This window comes from Mustela erminea, chromosome 18 (assembly GCF_009829155.1).
Source record: "Mustela erminea isolate mMusErm1 chromosome 18, mMusErm1.Pri, whole genome shotgun sequence".
Lineage (NCBI taxonomy): Eukaryota > Metazoa > Chordata > Mammalia > Carnivora > Mustelidae > Mustela > Mustela erminea.
Window position 1 is genome coordinate 16,009,563 of NC_045631.1, and position 21,986 is coordinate 16,031,548.

General features: G+C 41.8%; 1 protein-coding gene across 1 annotated transcript in view; it reads left to right on the forward strand.

Annotated features, from left to right (window-relative positions):
* The first annotated feature begins 2,246 nt into the window (after positions 1-2,246).
* The window catches only part of METTL16 (methyltransferase like 16), a 79,742-nt gene continuing 60,002 nt past the window's right edge, over positions 2,247-21,986 (forward strand). The window contains exons 1-2 of the mRNA XM_032320789.1: positions 2,247-2,390; positions 7,803-7,930. Of these exons, the coding sequence (XP_032176680.1) occupies positions 7,803-7,930 (128 nt within the window). The 5' untranslated portion in view covers positions 2,247-2,390. The remainder of the gene's footprint in view (positions 2,391-7,802; positions 7,931-21,986) is intronic.

A 21,986-nucleotide genomic window follows, 5' to 3' on the forward strand; every position in this document is an offset into this window, starting at 1 on the left:
AATTCACTGGCATCTAAAATATAATCCACTGGGGCGCCTGGGTGGCTCAGTGGGTTAAGCCTCTGCCTTCGGCTCAGGTCGTGATCCCAGGGTCCTGGGATCGAGCCCCGCATCGGGCTCTCTGCTCAGCGGGAAGCCTGCTTCCCTCTCTGTCTCTGCCTGCCTCTCTGCCTACTCATGATCTCTGTCAAATAAATAAATAAAATCTTTAAAAATATATATATATAATCCACTTACAACCCTACAGTCATACCTCCAGTGCCGTTTTCTCTTTTACATTTCCAGAAGCAAACACTAAATACTATAAAAATAACAAGTACAAAAGTCACTACCAACCAAAGACAAAAAACTTTCTGTGGTGTTCTGTTCATTGGTAGATCCAGTGAACCACGGCTTGCAGTATTGTAGTATATCATGGCATAGTGCCCTCCTCTTGAACCTGGACTAGCCAGCCCTTTGAGTTGCTTTAACAAATGTAACTGAGTGAATAATGAAAACACCAGTTCTGGGCCTAAGCCTTAAGAAAGCCTAGCAGCTTACACTTTTGCCCTTTTGGGAGCCCTGAGGTAACACGTAAGAAGTCTGGCTACTCTGCTGGAGAAATTATATGGAAAGATCACAGGAAGAGGGAGAGAATTTAAGACTACAGGGAGAGGGGGGCCCAGCCACTCAAGTTGAACCAGCCACTCCCTGATGCTACCATCAGCAGCAAGTATGGAACAAGAATGGTTGTGATGAGGGAGCAGGAGGCTGGCTGAGGACAGGGCAAAGGCTGGCACCTTGCACACCCCTCTCCACCTGCTCCCCTCCGTAATATGTGTAGCATTCCTCAGGCACCCCTGACTGCCATAAAACGATAAAATAGTTAACTTGCAGAGATCACAATCCTGCAGAATAGGAATCTCCCTTGCTCTACAGATGTCCTAGAGATCTAAACAGGGAGGTTACCTTATCAATAGCACAAATTTCCAGAGGCAAATAACTCTCAGTTCCTGAAGCCCTAATGTCTCCCTCCCCACCATAAACTGGAGGAGGCTGAGGTAGAAGGGAATGTAAATGATAGCAGGATCATAACACCCCCCCCCCCCAAGAATCTCCCTTCTCTTCACACCCACCCAACGGCAAGGTATATAACCTGCCATCCCTCACAATCCGGGGCAGCAGCTCTTCCTGCCCACGGGTCCTGTCCCCGTGCTTTAATAAATCACCGTCTTGCACCAAAGAAGTTTCAAGAATTCTTTCTTGGTCATTGGCTCCGGACCTCAGCCCACCGAACCTCACCTAGGTTCTAGAACTTCATCAGTTGGGCTAATTCCAACTCAGACTGCAGAACAGTGAGCAAATAAAACAGCTGTTGTCTTAAAACTATTCATTTTAGAGTGGTTTGTTACACAATAGATAATGAGAACACCTCCTTGTTTTTACTTGGGTGACTAATGGTACACTTTGTTGTACATAAAACTTAAATCTTCATTTCTTACACTTTATCTCTCAAGTTTATGGCTATGCTTTGCCAGAAGCTTTCGCATTAATTAATAGCACACAGGCAAGCTTTGATGGAGTTACTAGGTGGGGGTCCAGAGGCTGACTTTAGTTCCAGCCTTAGCTGTATGCCTTTTGAAAGTGACTTCCCTTTTTGTCTCAATCGTGAAATGAGACTAATGCTTACTCTACTTACTAGAGAGTAAAAATTAGTATAACCGAGTTGAAAAGAAAAACGCAAAGCATTCGATAGAGATTCCAGCTCAAGAGGCAGGTGAAGAAACACAAAGAACATGGATTTGATGTCATCTGGGTATAAGATCTTGAACAAATGACTTAATATTTCTGATCCCCAGTTTTTCGCGCAGTAAATGAGATCACTCCTTCTCATATCTGTAATGATTAAATGAGACAATACATGAAGCAAGAGACCTGTTGCAGAATAAATGCTAACTGCCCGCTGGCCATCAAATCCTAAAGCTCCCCGCCCCCTCCTTCCGCCCTCCTCATAGTCCCGCCTAACCGCAGTGGGATTTAGTAAGTCTAAAGTGGGACCCAGAAAGCTACATTGTCATTTTAAAAAATCTACATTACAAAACAAATTCCCAAACAGATTCTAATGCAGGTAGCCCTCACGCAAAAGACTCCACTTGCTACCACGCCCCTTCCTTGTGTTGGGAGCTGAGAATTCCAGGTCTCGCGATGGTTTTTGTTTCTTAAGGTTCTGCTACAGGTCGCGCGAGAGTGGTTCGTCCAATCACGAGGCTGGATGCTTGCCCAACATGGCGGCGCGCTAGGAGCGTAGCATCTGCGTTTCTAGGTGCTTCGGTCCGCGTGTGATTTAACACTCTGAAGTTGTAGAGGCCTACTCCAGATCGGTCATTTGGAAGAAACTTTTGAGTTCAGATGTGAGTTATTCTGTATCTCTCGGGGGGGTTGAGAGGTCATTTAACATATATGGCCCAAGTTCCTTATTCTTGGGTTCGGGGCTGGTGAGTGTCTGATTTAGGGCCTAGGGAGACACACCTGATGGGTGGGTGGTTTTGTTTCTGTGTATGTGCGTGCATGTTGCGCGCGCGGGTTCTGGACCGGTGAGGTGCCGACTTGGGGTCTAGGGAGAGAGACCACATGAATGAGTGAATAAGTTGGGAAGGGTGGGTGTGTGTGCGCGATTGAGCACGTGGAGGAGGTTAATGGTGGGATGGATGGGAGGAGTTGGCGCCTAGAGTGGAGACTAGGATTGAAGTACAAAAGACCCTAGAGGCTGAGGAGGTTTAGAGAGACGTGAAACTGAGGCAGGAAGACTGAGTCGATAAAATGAGCGTATGGGATGAGTGGAGGAGATGGGGAAATGCCTGTGGCTGAACTAGAGGAAAAAGTAGAATTTATGAAGGAAGGCGACGAGAAAAAACAGACTGGAGTTGAACTGAGAGAGATCGATACAGAAGAAAATCGAAGTTAGAATCGGAAATTAGAATTCGAAGAGGAATTTAGATTCTTTTGAGTGTTCAGGTAAATGGTCGTTGAAGAGTGGGAGAAACCAAGGAAAGAGTAGCATGGAGATGGCAAAGATCAAAGAAAGCCGAGGCGTCAGCTTCAAGGGTGTACTGCTTTGGCTTTCCGAATCGACTCGGGTAACCCAGAAGAAAAAGGTCCAGCCCTGAGTAGGGCTGCCTTTTTGAGTGCCAAAATGACTGTTTACAAAAAATGAGAGTGCTGTGTTTCAGTGGCTTCGGACAGTGAAAAGAGTTCCATCATGTTTTCAGTCAACAAATAACTTATGAGTGCTTACTCTCCCAGGCCCTGATTTAGGCACTGGGATATCGCAGTGAACAAGACGGACAAATATTTTCCCTTATGAAGCTTATTGGCAGGGCAGATTTTAAAGAATAAGTAAATACTGTATGTGAAATGTCAGATGCGTAAGTTCCGCGTTGAAGACTGAAAGTATTAAGGGGAGAGGAGTGTGTTCACTCACTGACTGCACATTTAAGTGTTCACTCTACACTAAGAAAAGGTATCAGGGTCACCTGACTGGCTTGGTCCTTACAGCATGCTATTCTTGATCTCGGGGTGGAGAGTTCAAACCCCACCTTAGATGTGGAGCCCACTTAAAAAAAAAAAAAAAAGAAAGAAGGGAAAGGCAGTGAGAAGGTGAGGTTTTATCAAAGGCCTGAACAAGGCAAGGATACCTAGTATATATGTATTTCTGGGGGAAGAGCAGTCCATTCGGACCAACCCAAAAATCCGAGGAGACTAATGTGGCTACATAAGAATGAGCCAGGAAGAGAAAAGTAGATTAGGCTAGAGAGAAGGGGGAGTGACAGGGTTAATGCCAGGTAAGAGTTTGACACTCGATTAAATTTTGAGAAATAGGATAGATTTGGCTACCGTTCCATTGCCTTCATTAGGAGGTTAGCAAAAAAGTGGCTTTATTGACTCTTTATCTTCATCAGAAAGGTTGATTAATGTAAGATATAAATTAAATCTGCCATATTTGTAATTTTATTTGTTCCACATATGTTCAAAGTGTCATGTATGTACACTGATGTTAACTATGCAGTCTTCAGAATCTTTTTCTTTTTGTTTTAAGATTTTATTTATGTGTTTGACAGAAAGAGATCACAAGCAGGCAGAGAGGCAGGCAGAGAGAGGAGGAAGCAGGCTCCCCACTGAGCAGAGAGCCAGATGTGGGGCTCAATCCCAGGACCCTGGGATCATGACCTGAGCCGAAGGCAGAGAGGCTTTAACCCACTGAGCCACCCAGGCGCCCCCAGTCTTCAGAATCTTAATGTGTTGCAGAGCCATAACATACCAGTGTCTTTTGAAATTACTGTTGGAATACATTTTTTTTTTTCCGTTGCTAGCCAGAATCACAAGAAAGAAAAACATTTTTCTTTTAAACTTTTTTTCTTTTCTTCTCTCTCTCTCTCTCTTTTTAAGATTCTTTAATCTCTAAGCCCCAGCGTGGGGCTTAAATTTAAAATCCTGAAATCAAGAGTTGCCTGCTCCATTGACTGAGCCAGCCAGGCACACCTTTTTCATCTTTTTAATGGGGACTGATTCTTGTCCTAATTTTATGCTCCCCTCTTTTTTGAGTCTGTAAAGGATATGTTAGGAAATTTCAACTTGTACATAGTGAGTTTCTGTGATAAGGTTAAAGCAAACGGTGGTAGTTTAGTATGCTAAAAAACTTCCAGGTGACTATTAATTCCCCTAAATTCTGAATTATTCACTCAACAAGTATTTATTGTTTGTCAGTTGCTGGAGGAATACAGTGAAGAATAAGATGGATGTGATTGCAGCCTGGGTGGTGGGGTGGAGGTCGGAACAGACAAATGTAAAGAGCTTTGAGGGAAAGCATAGAATGCTTTGAAAGTATATAGAGTGGGCGTCTGATTGGATATGCGGTGTCATAGAAAGCCTACCTGAGAAAATGATGCTTAGAGTATGATTTGAAGGACTAGTGCTCCTTCACAAGGAGAAAGGATGTTAGGCGGGTGAATCGGGGATTAGGGAAGGAAAACTTTCCTGAAGAAGAGACACTTGAACTGAGTAAGGACGAATAGGAATTCATCAGGTGAAGGAAGAGGAGGAGGAAAGAACATTAGAGACAAAGGAAATAAACTGGAAAGACCTGCTTGCCAGAGTGGAGGGACAGAAAGAACAACATGAGGTGTGACTTAACCTGATGCTGAAAAATAGGTAAGGCCACATCATGCTGGGCTTTATAAAAGTATGCTGAAGTAATGACTTTTTTTTTTTTTTTTTAAGATTTTTATTTGTTTATTTGACAGGCAGGGATCACAAGTAGGCAGCAAGGCAGGCAGAGAGAGAGAGGGGGAAGCAGGCTCCCTGCCCTGAGCACAGAGCCCTATGCGAAGCTGGATCCCAGGACCCCGGGGTCATGACCTGAGCCGAAGGCAGAGGCTTAACCCACTCAGCCACCCCGCTGCCCCATGGTTTTTTTTGTTGTTTTTTGTTTTCCATGGTTTTTGTTTTTAATCCTAAATAAAGTTTTGAGCAAGTGGGCACAGGAGAAGGAAGACATAGTGAGATTTGTGTTTAGGAGATGATCTCTGCAAGGTGGAAAAAGGAAATCTAAGAGAGGAAGAGTGGATTCAGGGCGACCAAGCAGGAGACTGTTCTAAATCTAGGTCACTTTCACTGGGCTGATATTGGTGGAGATAGGGAAAAAATACGTGGATTTGAGAGGTATTTAGCAGGTAAATTTTACATGACTGTTGATTTCTTGGGCTATGAGAGGGGTATACAACTATCAGGTGATACCTAGGAGTCTGGTTTACATAATACTGTTTAGATGAATGCACCTCGTGAAAAACAGTGGGAAATACAGAATGGTATAACAAAGAAAATACAAATCACTTACTACCCAGAGATATGCACTAAAATAATTTTTAAGATTACCAACTGCATAATTTACTAAGCCATGACGATCAGGGCACCTGGGTGGCTCTGTTGGTTGGGTGTCTACCTTCGGCTTGGGTGGTGATCTTGGGAGTCCCTGGATGGAACCAGGCACACTGCTTAGCGGAGAGCCTGCTTCTCTCTCTGCCCTTCACCCAGCTTGTGCTTTCTCTCATGCTCTCGCTCTTTCTGTCGCAAGTGGATTAATCTTAAAACACTACAATCAATGGTTTTTCTTCAGTTTCATATCTTGCTATAAATGTGTTAATTTTTTTCTTTTTTAATCTGGAAGAAGACAAAATTGTTTTCATTTGGTTTTAACTACCTCAGAATGAAAGACTGAAATTTATAAAATAGATATATGTATATATATATATATTTTTTTTTTTTTTAAAGTTTATTTATTTATTTATTTGAGAGACAGAATGTGAGAGTGGAGAGTTCAGAGGGAGAGCAGACTCACTGCCAAGCAGGGAGCTGGATGTGGGACTTGATCCTGGGACTCCAGGATCATGACCTGAGCCAAAGGCAGTCGCTTAATCAACTGAGCCACCCAGGCGTCCCTAAAATAGGAGATATATTTTGAAACATTAGTGATTTAATGATGTGCTACCAAATAATCAGTCCATACGAGAACCTTGTAGAAACTAACCTCTGGGGACGCCTGGGTGGCTCAGTTGGTTGGGCAGCTGCCTTCGGCTCAGGTCATGATCCCAGCATCCTGGGATCGAGTCCTGCATCGGGCTCCTTGCTCGGCGGGGAACCTGCTTCTCCCTCTGCCTGCCATTCTGTCTGTCTGTGCTTGCTCTCTCGCCCTCTCTCTCTGATAAATAAATAAAATCTTAAAAAAAAAAAACCACTAACCTCTGATTGGTAGTTCTTGGCTATAAATTATACTGCCTTCTGCCCTTTGGTACTTTGTAAAGAAAGGTTTGCACTTTCCATGGTTTAAAAAAAAATGGTGTGTATACATACTTTTTGAAACTGTGATAAAATATACAGAACATAAAATTTACCATTTTAAGCATTAAAAAAAAATTTTTTTTTTTTAAGATTTTATTTATTTGACAGGCAGAGATCCCAAGTAGGCAGAGAGGCAGGCAGGGAAGGGGGGGGGAAGCAAGCTCCCTGCCGAGCAGGGAATCCCATGTGGGGCTCTATCCCAGACCCTGAGATCATGACCTGAACCGAAGGCAGAGGCTTTAACCCACTGAGCCACCCAAGTGCCCCCATTTTAAGCATTTTTTAAGTACTGTTTCCTGGCATTATGTACGATGTTGTAGGGTGTATCAGAATTTTAATCCTTTTTATGCTTAAAGGACATTGGATTGTGTGTGTGTGTACTACATTTTCTTTTTCCATTTATGGACACTTGGGGTTGTTTCTACCTTTTGGCTGTTGTGAATAATCCTGCTGTGAACATTGATGTGCAAATATCTGTTTGAATCCCTGCTTTCTTTTCTCTTGGGCATATACCTAGGAGTAGAATCGCTGGATCATATGATGGTAGTTCTATGTTTAACTTTTTAAGAACTGCTGAACTGTTTTCCACAGCCATTGTATATTTTCCCACATGCAATGCTCTGATTTCCTAACATCCTCACCAGCACTTCTTAACTTTTTTTTTTTGTCTTTTAATAATAACCATCCTGCTGGGTATGAAATGATACTGTGGTTTTGATTTGCATTTCCCTAATGACGCATGGTGATGTTAAGCATATTTTCTTTAGCTTATTTGTTGTGTACATTTAAAAAATATAACTTCTACTTTCTCAGTTGATTGGCAAAAATACGTTGGCTGTAACTGTTGACTTGGCAACCACCACTTTTCCCCATTAATGTATTTTTTTGACTAAATATGCTGACTTTTTTCCTTTTTTTTCTTTTTAAAGATGGCTCTGAGTAAATCAATGCATGCAAGAAATAGATACAAGGACAAACCTCCTGACTTTGCATATCTGGCAACCAAATACCCAGATTTTAAGCAGCATGTTCAGATAAATCTGAACGGAAGAGTAAGGTAGGTAACATGAAAAATTCTTTTTTTTAAAAAGACTGTATTTATTTATTTGACAGACAGAGATCACAGGTCTGCTCAGCAGGGAGCCTGATGCAAGGCTTGATCCCAGGTCGTGACCTGAACTGAAGGCAGAGGCTTAACCTACTAAGCCATCCAGGCACTCCAAAATGAAGAATTCTTAATACTGTATTCTAGTATAATCTGAGTGGACACAGGGTAGTAGAAAGCATACTGGACTGATAATACACCTGAATGCTCATCGTAGACATTTCCTGAAATTTCTCATCTGATTTTGGACAAATCACTTAACCTGTCTGGGTTTCCTTTTTGTTTGTTTGGGGGGGTGTGAGGAGGGGGAAGGAGAGGGAGAGAAAGAATCTTAAGCAGTCTCCATTGCTCTGCCAGGAGCCCTACTTGGGGCTTGATCTCACAACTCTCAGATTGTGGCCTGAGCCGAAATTAGAGTTGAGTGAGCCACCCAGGCACTCCTGGGTTTCATCTTTTTAAATTATAAAATGAGAAGATTTGACCAAATACTTTTCAGTTTCTTTCTGACTTTATGAAACCTTGATGTCCAAATTATTGCTTACCCAGTAGGGATCCCAGAGTTAAGTGCAGAAACCTTGGGATTGTGCTCTAAAACATGGTGCTGGGGTGCTTGGGTGGCTCAGTTGGTTAAGTGTCTGCCTTCGTCATAGGTCATGATCGCAGGGTCTGGGGATTGAGCCCCATGTTGGGCTCCCTGCTCAGTAGGAAGCCTGCTTCTCCCTCTCCCATGCCTCCTGCTTGTGTTCCCTGCCTTGCGCTCTCTCTCTCTCTCTCTCTCTCTCTGTTAAATAAATAAATCTAAAAAAATCTAAAAAAAAACCCCCAAAAAAACCATGATGCTGATGTGGGCCTAGAGTTCTTATTTTATTTACTTATTTTTTAGTGAGGATTCTTTATTTTTAATTTTTTTAAAAAGACTTTATTTATTTGACAGACAGCGATCACAAGTAGGCAGAGAGGCAGGCAGAGAGAGGGGGGATGCAGGCTCCCTGCTGAGCAAAGAGCCCGATGTGGGGCTCGATCCCAGGACCCCGGGATCATGACCCAAGCCGAAGGCAGAGGCTTTAACCCACTGAGCCACCCAAGCGCCCCTTATTTTTAATTTTTATTTATTTTTTATTTAAAGTATTTAGTCCTTATTTTAAGTGTGTTTTTACTTTAATGTAGGTAAGAAAATAATAACCAGACATCAAAACTGATTTCATGGATACTATTACTTCGATGTTGATAAATTTATTTAAAAAAAAATTTTTTTTTAATTGGAGAGAGAATGAGAGCACAAGCTGGGGTGGAGGGGGCTTGTGGGGAGGAGCAGAGGCAGAGGGAAAAGCAAACTCCCCCCGCTGAGCAAGGAGTCCAGTGTGGGTTCCTTCCATCCCAGAACTCTGGGGTCTTGACCTGAGCCGAAGGCAGCTGGTTAAGTGTCCGACTCTTGATTTTCTCTCAAGTTACGATCTTAGTGTTTTAAAATCAAGCCCCACATCAGGCTCTGTCCTCAGTGTGGAGTCAGCTTGTCTCTCTCCCTCTGCTCCTCCCGTGCTCACACACACTTTCTGTCTCTCTCTCTTTCAAATAAATAAGTAAAATCTTTTTTTTAAAAAAGTTAAATTTAGTTAAAAAGTTGATTTTTAAAAATTAAGAAAATATTGTGTGCTGTGGGAAATGGCAAACATGATAATGGTGTGGGAATAACTGATACGTGTGTTATACTGTTGAGAAGGAAATCTTTAACTGCATTCCTAAACTTTGGGAGTTAGAGGCTGGACATTCCAAGCCTTCCTGGGGAAAGTTGTGATTTAAGTATGAGGGGCAGGAGGAGCAGGATTGTGGAGAAAAGGGAAGGTAAGGAATAATAGTATCACAGGACTTGAGGCATTTTGATGACCTCTTCCTACTAGCAGTCTCCTTATGATTTTAGAAATGGAGGTCCTAGGGCAGGATTTAACCTGAGGAGCAAGATAGCCTAGAAATATTATAAAAGTTTAAAAATGTATATTTAGGGTACCTGGATAGCTCGGTTGGTTAAGTGTCTGCCTTCTGCTTAGGTCATGATCCTGGGGTCCTGGGATCAAGTCCCGCATTGGGCTCCCTGCTCAGTGGGGAGCCTGCTTCTCCCTCTTCTACTCCCTCTGTTTGTGCACACGTGCGCTCTCTCTCTTCGTCAAATAAATAGAATCTTAAAATATGTATATTTATGCTCATATTTCTGGGAGATAATCCTAGTTTTCATCAGATTCTGAAAGCGATTTGGGCCCCTTTTTTCCCCTAGTACAAAAGGTTAGATCAAATGCCCTAGGACTATGGTTTCAAAGTTTTTTGTCTACTCAGTTAAAAGTTGAGAATAGTTCCATATCAATGTTTGTACAGCTGACCATATTCCTATATTAAGCACATTAGAAAATAGTTCAAACTAAAAATTAAATGTCTTTAAATAAGTTATAGTATTTTCTTTGCATACTCTTAAGAATTATTTTCAGCCCCTCACTTCGGTGAAAACCTTAGATTGAGTTGGTATTTCTCTTTGTTTAAATCCCTACCATTGTTCTTTTTTTTTTTTTTTTTAATTTTATTTATTTATTAGACAGAGATCACAAGTAGGCAGCGAGGCAAGGGGGGGAAGCAGGCTCCCTGCTGAGCAAAGAGCCCCACAAGGGGCTCCATCCCAGGACCCTGAGATCATGACCCGAGCCAAAGGCAGAGGCTTAACCCACTGAGCCACCCAGGTGCCCCCCTACCATTGTTCTTAAATCTTTGTTCCATAATTATATATGTGAATGTTTTATTTAGTCCATGTAGTGTTAGGACAGCTACAGTTTTGTTATTCTTTGTTTTCTCTGTATACCTATCATTGTACTTAATTACTTAACAAATTCCTATTGATTAACCATTCTGTGCAAAGTTTTAGGAAAGCCATAATAAACAAGAAACACAGTGACTGCTGCATTTGGAGTTCACACATTAGTGGGGGAAGTGGACACATAAATAAGCAGGCAAGCTTTTGGTGTGGCAGAATCTGGGAGTCACACAGAAGGGAGACCTCATTGTGACTTTGTAATGTAGAGAAAGATTTGAAGCAGAAGTGGCTGAAGAATTGAATAGGAGTTAGCCAGATAGAATGTTACAGGCAGAGGGGGAAGTATGTGTAGAGCACTGAGTAGTAGAGGAACTGGAAAAGCTCAGTATGTCTAAGATGTGGACGAACGACAGGAGATGAGGTTGGGGAGGATTATGCTTGTAGTATTATAAGATCCACTTAGGAATTTGGAATTTTTTCTTTTCTTTTTTTTTTTTTTTTTTTAAGATTTTGTTTATTTGAGAGAGAGTAAGCGAGAAAGAGAGATGAGTTGGGGGAAGACCAGAGAGAGAGGGAGAAGCAGACTCTCCTATGTGGGGCTCCATCCTGGGACTATGGGATCATGACCTGAGCCAAAGGCAGACGCTTAACCAACCGAGCCACCCAGGTGCCCGAATTTATTCTTTTTGAGAGAGAGAGCTTGCTCCCACATGGGGGCAAAGGGCAGAGGGAGAGGGAGACTTAAGCAGGCTCCACACCTAGCACTGAGCAGAGCTCAATCTTATGACGTGAGCTGAAATCAAGAAAGAGTTGGACGCTTAACCAACAGCCACCCAGGTGCCCTAGGAGTTTGGAATTTAATTTTAAGGATATGGTATAAAGGCTTCTTGTGTCTTCAGAGTTACCCATCCCTGTCCTAATCCACTAAAGTTTAAAGGCAGGGAATAACATGTTCAGAGTTGTGTTTTAAAGAGAAATATTTTTGGAGCATGGACGAAGATGGGTTGCAGAGGAAATTAAGATTGGAGGTATAGGGAAGTGAGTAGGAAATGGTTTCAGTGATCCAGATTAAACACTGGTGGCCTAACTAGATAGAGGCAGGAGGGATAAGAAATCACTGATGAATCTGAGTGAAATTCATGAATAGAATTAGCAGGACATAGTGGTAATTAAGGAATCTGAGCCAGATATGGTGCTTCCAATTTTAATTTAGCGAGAGGATGGGTAGTAATGCCTAGTTTATTGAGTTAGGGAATAAGGAAGAATGAGCTCATTTGTGGGGAGATGAGATTTTAAGTTTGGGGCATATAGTCCCTGAGAAGGCTGTGGGATATTCAAGTAGGGTTATTTTGTTGGCAATCAAAAATGAAGTTTGGGAGAGCGGGACAAAGCAGTGATGTGGAGGTGGTGTTAGTGAAGGTCATGGGTCTTTGAGCTGAATCCTGAAGAATGAATAGAAGGGGGAAAGAATTCAGGTATAGAGAACAGATTTTTGTGTAAGGTGTGTTTAAGTTTGGAGAGCTGTGTCTAGATGGGGCTGAACTGAATATAGGATAGTGGGCTCAAAATAACAAGATGAGACTGAAGGGAAAAGAATAGGTCACAAAGAGCCTCTCATAGCATGCAAGTTCACTTGATTGCTCAGACACTGGAGGAATCAGAGGGTTTTTAAGATGGTTTAAGATTAACATTTTTTAAAATATGGCGCAGAGAAAACCAAAGAGATCTGTTATTATAGTGTATCCAAATGGATTAAGGGTACCTGGCAAGTAATAGACATTCAGTAAATTTGTTAAACTCTTAAGAATAGGGATTCCTGGGTGGCTCAGTTGGTTGCGCGTCTGCCTTGGTCTCTGGTGATGATTTCAGGGTCCTGGGATTGAGTTTTGCATCTGACTCCTTGCTCAGCAGGGAGCCTGTTGCTCCCTCTGCCTGCTGCTCCCCCAGCTTGTGCGCAGTCTTTCTCTCTCTGGCAAATAAATAAATAAAATCTAAAAAAAACAAAAACAAATAAACAGCCCTGTATCTACCACATGACCCAGCAATTATAATCTGGGACATTTACCCTAAAAAAAAAAATTATGTAGAATCTAACTTCTGTGCCATTTACCAGTGGCATACTTATTTTTTTCTCCAAGTTTTTATTTAAATTATGTCTAATTAACATACAGTATTAGTGTAGAATTTAGTGATTCATCACTTACAGATGCCTGCTGCTTATCACAAGTGTCCATCACTTGTTTAATCCACCCCCATCCCACCCACCTCACAAATGGTTTACTTAATTACAGATAAATGAAAAATAAAGGGATGGGCAAAAATATACTGGGCAAATGAGAGTTCCCCCAAATTAGAAAAAGTAAAATAGAAGGCAAAAAAATCATGAGATTAGAAAAAGAGAACTAGTTTACATTAATAAAAGCAATAATTTTAGGGTACCTGGGTGGCTCAGTGGGTTAAGCAGCTGCCTTCAGCTCAGGTCATGACCATGGGGTCCTGGGATTGAGCCTTGCATGGGGCTCCCTGCTCAGTGGGGAGCCTGCTTCTCTGCCTGCCACTCTACCTGTTTGTGCTCTTTCTGTCAAATAAATAAATAAAATCTTTTTAAAACAATTTTCATTGAAAGTTTAAAAAAATGATTTTAGCATTTTAGAAAATATAACAAATATTTTTTAGTAAGTGTTTAATATAACTTGGAGACGTTTTTCCTTTTATTTCTAACCAAGTAGACGTAAATAGAGCAATGGCCTTAGGGACTTTGAAAGGATTCAGGAATGCTTGAAAACAATTAGATAAAGATACTTGTGTTGGGGCCATGTCTGACTGGCTCAGTTCTAGACTCTTGATCTCAGGGTCATGAGATGACGCCCCATGTTGAGTGTAGAGCTTACCTACAAAAAAAATTTGTGTATGGGGGCGCCTGGGTGGCTCAGTGGGTTAAGCCGCTGCCTTCAGCTCGGGTCATGATCTCAGGGTCCTGGGATCGAGTCCCACGTCGGGCTCTCTGCTCGGCGGGGAGCCTGCTTCCTCTCTCTCTCTCTCTGCCTGCCTCTCCATCTACTTGTGATTTCTCTCTGTCAAATAAATAAAATCTTAAAAAAAAAAATTTTGTGTATTTTTTTTCTTGAGGAGATAGTGTTCAGAGCCTAACCTATAATTTAGAACTTCACTTTTCAAAAGGGTCATGGACCCAAAAAACATTAAGTACTGCTGATAGGGATCTAAATAATATAATCAGTAAATTTGATTCAGTGATATGTTTTGAACATTTAACTTATAAACATGAATGCACATTCTCTTTTTATTCCTCTTTTTTTTAAGATTTATTAATTTTATTATTATTATTACTATTTTTTAAAGATTTTATTTATTTATTTGACCGAGAGAGACCAAGCAGGTAGAGAGGCAGGCAGAGAGAGAGAGAGAGGAGGAAGCAGGCTCCCTGCCAAGCAGAGAGCCCGATGGGGGACTCGATCCCAGGACCCTGAGATCATGACCTGAGCTAAAGGCAGAGGCTTAACCCACTGAGCCACCCAGGCGCCCCTGAGATTTATTAATTTTAAAGACAGCTCGAGAACGGGGGGAGAGGGAGAGGGTAAAGTACAGAATCTCAAGCAGACTCCCTTCTAAGTGTGCAGCCGGGTGTGGGGCTTGATCTCAGGATCCTGAGATCATGACCTCAGCTGAAATCAGGAGTTCAACACTTAACTGACTGAGCTACCCAGGTGCCCCACTTTTTAAGAAAGTTTGATTTATTTAAGTAATCACCCCATTTGGGGCTCAAATTCATGACCCTAAGATGAAGAGTTGTATGCTCTACCGACTGAGCCAGCCTGGTACCCCATGAATGCACATTCTTTTAAAATCATTTGCCCAGGTTTATAACAGTAAGAAATGACTGAGCTGGGGGTGCCTGGGTAGCTCAGTTGGTTAAGTGTCTGGCTTTGGCTCAGGTCATGATCCCATAGTTCTGGGATCAACTCCCGAGTTGGGTTCCCTGCTCAGCAGGAGAGTCTGCTTCTCCCTCTGCCTGCTGCCCCTGTCCCTGCTTGTGTGCTCTCTCTCTCTCCAATAAATAAATAAATTCTTTAAAAAATTGTGTGTGTATACCCACATATATGTATATGCACATACATTTATATATGTACATGTATGTACATGTATATGTATAATACATACGTATATAGTTATATATAACTACATATGTATATAGTTAAAATGTTGCTGTTTCCCCCAGTCAAAATCCCTGTTTTGGGGAGAAAGATTGGTATGTGTCCAATATTCAAAGAAAAGATGCTCAAAGCAATAAAAGAGTAATGGGTGGTAGCAAGGTGTGTGTGAACTTTTAACTTCACAGTATATTTTAATATCTGTCTGGATATTTAAGATATTTAACATCTAGATCTTTAGGTTCGAGCAATTAAAATATTAGTACAGTATTGGGGGCGCCTGGGTGGCTCAGTGGGTTAAAGCCTCTGCCTTCAGCACAGGTCATGATCCCAGGGTCCTGGGATTGAGCCCCGCATCGGGCTCTATGCTCAGCAGGGAGCCTGCTTCCTCCTTCTCTCTCTGTGCCTGCCTCTCAGCCTACTTGTAATCTCTGCCTGTCAAATAAATAAATAAAATCTTTAAAAATATATATATTAGTACAGTATTGGAACAAGAATGGGCATTCCGAAACAACAGTGTGGCATTCCAGAACACACCTAAGTCCAAATAGCAGAACAACTGCATGTGCATGTTAAATGGTGGGATGATTCCTACCATTTGACTCAATAGCGTACCTCCCAGAGGGAGTGCAAAGTGAATAGGGTGAATCTTTTATTTTTAAAGATTTTATTTATTTATTTGACAAACAGAGATCACAAGTAGTCAGAGGCAGGCAGAGAGAGAGGAGGAAGCAGGATCCCCGCTGAGCAGAGAGCCTGATGCGGGGCTCAATCCCAGGACCCTGAGATCATGACCCAAGCTAAAGGCAGAGGCTTTAACCCACTGAGCCACCCAGGTGCCCCAAATCTTCTTTCTTAATCAGTCTTGACTCCTGTGTATTTCTCATCATGTGAATATCATACCATGCTATAAATGGTTAAGGAGATTTTTCCAATCTAAAATTTTTGACCATACTGGATTTTTACTTTATGTGCTTACTTTAGAACCTGTCAAGTAAGTCTGTAGTGTAGAATAGGGTAGCATTTCAGTTCGTATGGGGTGAGGCAGATAGTAATGAATTTTTTTAGTAATGGTTTTTTTTTTTTTTTTGGAGCCAGAGCGCTGAGCCTGTATTAGTGGGTGAAGGGGCAAAGAAGGGGAGAGAGAGAGAGAGAATCCCAGGCAGGTTCCATGCCCAGTGCAGAGCCCAATGTGGGGCTTTTTTCCAGGACCTGAAGATCATAACTTGAGCCCAAGCCAAGAGTTGGACGCTCAGCTGACACCAATCTAGGTGGATCCAGTAATGGATTTTTTAAAAAATATTTTATTTGTTTCACAGACAGAGATCACAAGTAGGCAGAGAGAGAGGAAGAAGCAGGCTCCCTGCTGAGCAGAGAGTCTGATGTGGGGCTCGATCCTAGGACCCTGGGATCATGACCTGAAGGCAGAGGCTTTAACCCACTGAGCCACCCAGGCGCCCCAGTAATGGATATTTAATAGATGCAGTTGGGACAACTATGGGGAGGGTGCATTTAGATTTCCTTTCCTATATGTTATGCAAAGTATATTCCTGATAACTGAATGATTTCAATATATTTTTTAAGTACTAGAAAAAAACGTAGGTATATATCTTAACTTTGGTTATAGAAATGGGCTTTCTAAGCATACTCCAAAGGTAGAATTCATAAAAGAAAAGATGGCTGGATTCAACTACATGAGATATAAACAGTTTTACATGTCAGGGAATACTAAAAGTAAAAGATGACAGAACACTACAAATATTTACAGCATATGGCAGAGAATTAGCCTTCTCAATATAAAGAATTCTTACAGGTGCGCCTGGGTGGCTCAGTGGGTTAAAGCCTCTGCCTTCGAAAAAAAAAAAAAAAAAAAAAAAAAAAAAGCCTCTGCCTTCGGCTCAGGTCATGATCTCGGGGTCCTGGAATCGAATCCTGCATCGGGTTCTCTGCTTAGCAGGGAGCCTGCTTCCCCCTCCCCTCTGCCTGTCTCTCTGCCTACTTGTGATATCTGTCTGTTAAATAAATAAATAAAATCTTAAAAAAAAATTCTTAACAAGACAATAAGAAAAAGTAAGAAACCTTTATAGACAAAGGTAAAGGTTAAAAATGGGCAGTTCACAAGAGGAAAGACAGTAGACCTTATTAGCAAAGGTAAAGCATTAAAATATCCATTGGGACACTTGGGTGGCTCAGTGGGTTGAGCATCTGACTCTTGATTTCGGCTCAGGTCCTGATCTCGGGATCATGGGATTCAGCCCTATGTTGGGCATCATGCTTAGTGTGGAGTGTGCTTGTCCCTCCTCTCTTCCTCCCCCTGCTCACTCACTGACTCTGTCTCAAATAAATGAATAAATAAAACATTTATAAAAGGAAGAAAATATCCATTAATGGCAAAAATGTAGTCAAATGGGGCCGCCTGGGTGGCTCAGTGGGTTAACGCCTCTGCCTTCGGCTCAGGTCATGATGCCAGGGTCTTGGGATCGAGCCCCCCCGTGTTGGGCTCTCTGCTTAGCAGGGAGCTTGCTTCCCCTTCTCTCTCTCTGCCTGCTTGTGATTTCTGTCTGTCAAATAAATAAAATCTTTAAAAAAAAAAAATGTAGTCAAATGGTACAGAGAAAATGCTGGGTAAAATTGCAACTTTGAAGATAATGTTTGTTTAAGAATGTCTATCCTCGGGGCGCCTGGGTGGCTCAGTGGGTTAAGCCGCTGCCTTCGGCTCAGGTCATGATCTCAGGGTCTTGGGATCGAGTCCCGCATCGGGCTCTCTGCTCAGTGGGGAGCCTGCTTCCCTCTCTCTCTGCCTGCCTCTCCGACTACTTGTGATTTCTCTCTGTCAAATAAATAAATAAAATCTTTAAAAAAAAAAAAAAAAAAAAAAAAAAGAATGTCTATCCTCAAGCTGTTTATAACCAGAAAAATTGGAAGTAATGTAAGTATCTAGTATGTAGGTTCTTAACAGTGAGGTTCCATGGAATATCGTGGAGCTTGTAGAATGGATGTTGCAGGTGATCAAATGTGATAATTTTGTTTCAGGCTAAAACCATAGAAAGGGACTAAAAAGTTACGGGTTGTAATCAAACACATTGATGTTCTTTTTGGAATAGGCAAAAGTTATTTTTTTTTTTTAAAGATTTTATTTCTTTATTTGAGAGAGAGAAAGAATATACAAGTAGGGGGAGGGATAGAGGGAGAAACAGACTCCTTGCTGAGTGGAGAGCCTGATGTTGGACTCATCCCAGGACCCCCAAGATCATGACCCAAGCCGAAGTCAGACACTCAACCAACTGAGCCACCCAGACACCCCTAGGCAAAAGCAATTTTTAAGTTTTTTGCAGGCTAGGGATGCCTGGTTGACTCAGTTGGGTTACCTGTCTACCTTCAGCTCAGGTCATGATCCCAGGGTCCTGGGATGAGTCCTACATCAGGCTCCTTCACAGTGGGGAGCATGCTTCTCCCTCTGCCTCCTGCTCTCCCTGATTGTGTGTGTGTGCGCGACGCGCGCGCGCCCACACTCTCCCTCTCTGACAAATAAATAAAATCTTTAAATTTTTGCAGGATAAAACAGGCTAATCTAGGGTGTCTGGGTGGCTCAGTGGGTTAAGGCCTCTGCCTTCGGCTCGGTTCGTAATCCCAGGGCCCTGGGATTGAGTCCTGCATCAGGCTCTGCTCAGCGGGGAACCTGCTTCTCCATCTCTCTCTGCCTACTTGTGATCTCTGTCTGTCAAATAAATAAATAAAATCTTAAAAAACAACAACAGGCTAGGCTGTGAAAGAATAGGAAGAGGATGAGGCAAGCTTGAGGAGAGCCTCATTTGTTTCTCTTTTTTAAAATAGTTTTTTCAAGATTTTATTTGAGAGAGAGTGAGCAAGAGAGCGATCGTAAGTTGGGGGAGGGGAAGAGGGAGGTGGACAAGGAGGCTCCCCACTGAGGGGCTTCTGTTCTTTAAAGATGGAAGCAATATGAGCTTATTAATAGGTGGCAAGGTGGCATATTTAGAAGGACTTCCCCCTTCTTGCTTACTTAGTTAAGAGTTTTTTTTGTTTGTTTGTTTGTTTAAAGATTTTTATTTATTTATTTGACAGACAGAGAAGACAGAGATCACAAGTAGGCAGAGAGGCAGGCACAGAGAGGGAGAGGGAAGCAGGCTCCTCGCTGAGCAGAGACCCCGATGTAGGGCTTGATCCCAGGACCCTGGGATCATGACCTGAGCTGAAGGCAGAGGCCTGACCCACTGAGTCACCCAGGCGCCCCTAGTTAAGAGTTCTTGATGATTGTCTACATTGATATTTTTATTTTATTTATTTTTAGCATGGCTTTTTATTTATTTCCATGAGATGTATGAGAAGGAATGTCAAAATATAAACCCAGTTAATTATGAAAAAGGAGTTTCAGACGAGATCGGGCGCGTTCAGACAAAAGTATAGACTTGATCAAAATGTCATTTATTTGCTCAACTCTTAAGCAGAGTGTTGTATGGAGAGAGGGGATTCATTTCTCAGTCAGTCATCCTAAGGACCAGTCTTACGGGTGCCACATAGCAGTTCTAGAGGTTTTGATAGAAACCACGAGCAGGGGGAGTGGCAGGCAAAGGGAGAGGGAGAAGCAGACTTCCCACTGAGCAGGGAGCCCAGTGACCTTGATCCCAGGACCCGAGGATCATGACCCCAGCCAAAGGCAGACACTTAACCCACTGAGCTACCTAGTCACCCCTTTACAAAATTTTCCTAACTTTACTGATACTGAATTTCCTCATCTAAAGAAGAGGGATAAAAGGACATGCTTTGGATTTTTGTCATAAAGGTTAGTAATAATGCATGTAAGGTGACAGCATTATAGACACTTTGAAAATGATAGGTTGTTATGCCTGGTGTAATTGATAAGGTGACTGGGATTACTAGTGTGATGTCTCTCTCTGTTTTTCTTTCCTGCATCCATCACTGCTTTGATGTAATCATATCTGACCATTGTAACTAGATTTTAGTTCATACATTTTTCACAGTAACCAGCCCCATGCAGATATCCTGCAGTTTGAGCCCTACCAGTTGAGTTTGGATGAAGTGTGACACTTAACTGATTTGTTTTTATGTTTATTTTTATTTTTTTGAAAGATTTTATTTATTTATTTGACAGAGAGATCACAAGTAGGCAGAGCAGCAGGCAGAGAGACGGGGGAGCAGGCTCCCCTCTGAACAGATAGCCTGATGCGGGGCTTGATCCCAGGACCCTGAGATCATGACCTGAGCTGAAGGCGGAGGCGTAACTCACTGAGCCACCCAGGCATCCCACCTGATTTGTTTTTAAACCAAAGACCCAGATCTTGAAGGGTTTTTTCATATGTTATGCCTGTACGTTTTTAACCCCTTGGTGAAGATCTAATAGAAACCAGTATTGGAAAATTGGTTGGGAAGACTTACCCCTTATTGTTATTACATGTGGTGTTAGAGTGATTGTTATTTTTACCATGGATCGCAGAATGTATCTTTCCAAACTATAATGGTAATACTATATTCACCAGTAGCAGAGCAGGAGTCATTCTGGGGAAATCAGACATGAGCCTGTTGACAATAGGCTATTTTGTGAAGTTGGATGTGTTAAACAATAAAGACTTGATGGAATAAATTGCTAATTTCCACGTGAGAGCTAATTTTAGTTCCGGTGATCTCAGAAATGAGAATGAGAAAAGATCTTGCCTGGATTCAGGATTTTTTAATATCCCAGGGTGCTACAGTGACCTAGATATTTAACTAGTAAAGCCGGATGACTAGACTTTGTCCTACAAAAGGATTTCCAACCCTTAAATTAGTGTCTGTGTTTTCTTAGAAGTAAGAAAATGAACGCTTGCCTTGCTAACAAAGTCTAAGAATCAGCTCTTCATAGATATTTTTCATTTAGTCAGATTTTAATTTGACTAGCCTCTGCTTAATGTCTTGTATGTTTTGGTAATAGGATGTTCCTTTTGGGACACCAAGTGTCCAACTCTTGATCTCAGCTCAGGTCATGATCTCAAGGTTGTGAGTTCAAGCCCCATATTGGGCTCCATACTGGGCATGGAGCCTACTAAGAAAAAAAAAAGATGTAGTTCCTTATTAATAAATTGTATGCTATAGTCCATCAAGGTGAACATATATATATTTTTAAATAACAAGAATTGTTTATATAAACAATAACTTTCTTTCAAGCCACTAAGAAAACATTAATTATTATGCTGTTTCTCTTGCTCCAAATGTTTCACAAGGCTGTGTAAGTAATGCTTAAGCTGCAATACTCTCTTTGGTGATTGTTGTCACCATGGGAAATATCCCGGTTTGGTTTCCAACAGAAATGTCCCTCTTTCATGGAGAAGTATCCTGGAACCATGGGCCTGTTTTCCTATTTTGGAAAGGGGATTTTTGTTATCATACAGATATTACAGAACACTTAATGGGAAATTTATAGAAATATATCCTTCCTGGGATGCCTGGATGGCTCATTTGGTTAAGCGGCTGCCTTCGGCTCAGGTCATGATCCCAGCGTCCTGGATCGAGTCCCATGTCGGGCTCCTTGCTCAGCAGGGAGCCTGCTTCTCCCTCTGCCTCTGCCTGCCTCTCTGTCTGCATCTGCTCACTCTCTCTGACAAATAAATAAATAAAATATTTTAAAAAAAAGGAAATATATCCTTCCTAACTACATTTATAATGGTAATGTTGCATACATAAAAGAAAAATGTCACCATTCTTCCATCCCCAGAAGATCAAATTGTTTTGTGTTCCTTACACATATGTAGTATTTTTTGTGATTGTAATTTTGATACAGATATAAAAATAGGACTTTTTTTTACCCCCCCCAGTTGGCATTATAAACATTTTCCATATGTTATAAAACAGTTATGAAGGTGATAACTATGTAAAATGTATTCAAGTAAAACAAAAATAGGAGGGAATGGAAGTGTCTGCCCCACTCACCCACCCACCTATTTGCATATCCAGAAGTGGCCCTTAACCCTTCCAGACTCTTTTTTTACCATATACACATGGGATCATTTTTGTTTGGTTTGGGGTTTTTTTT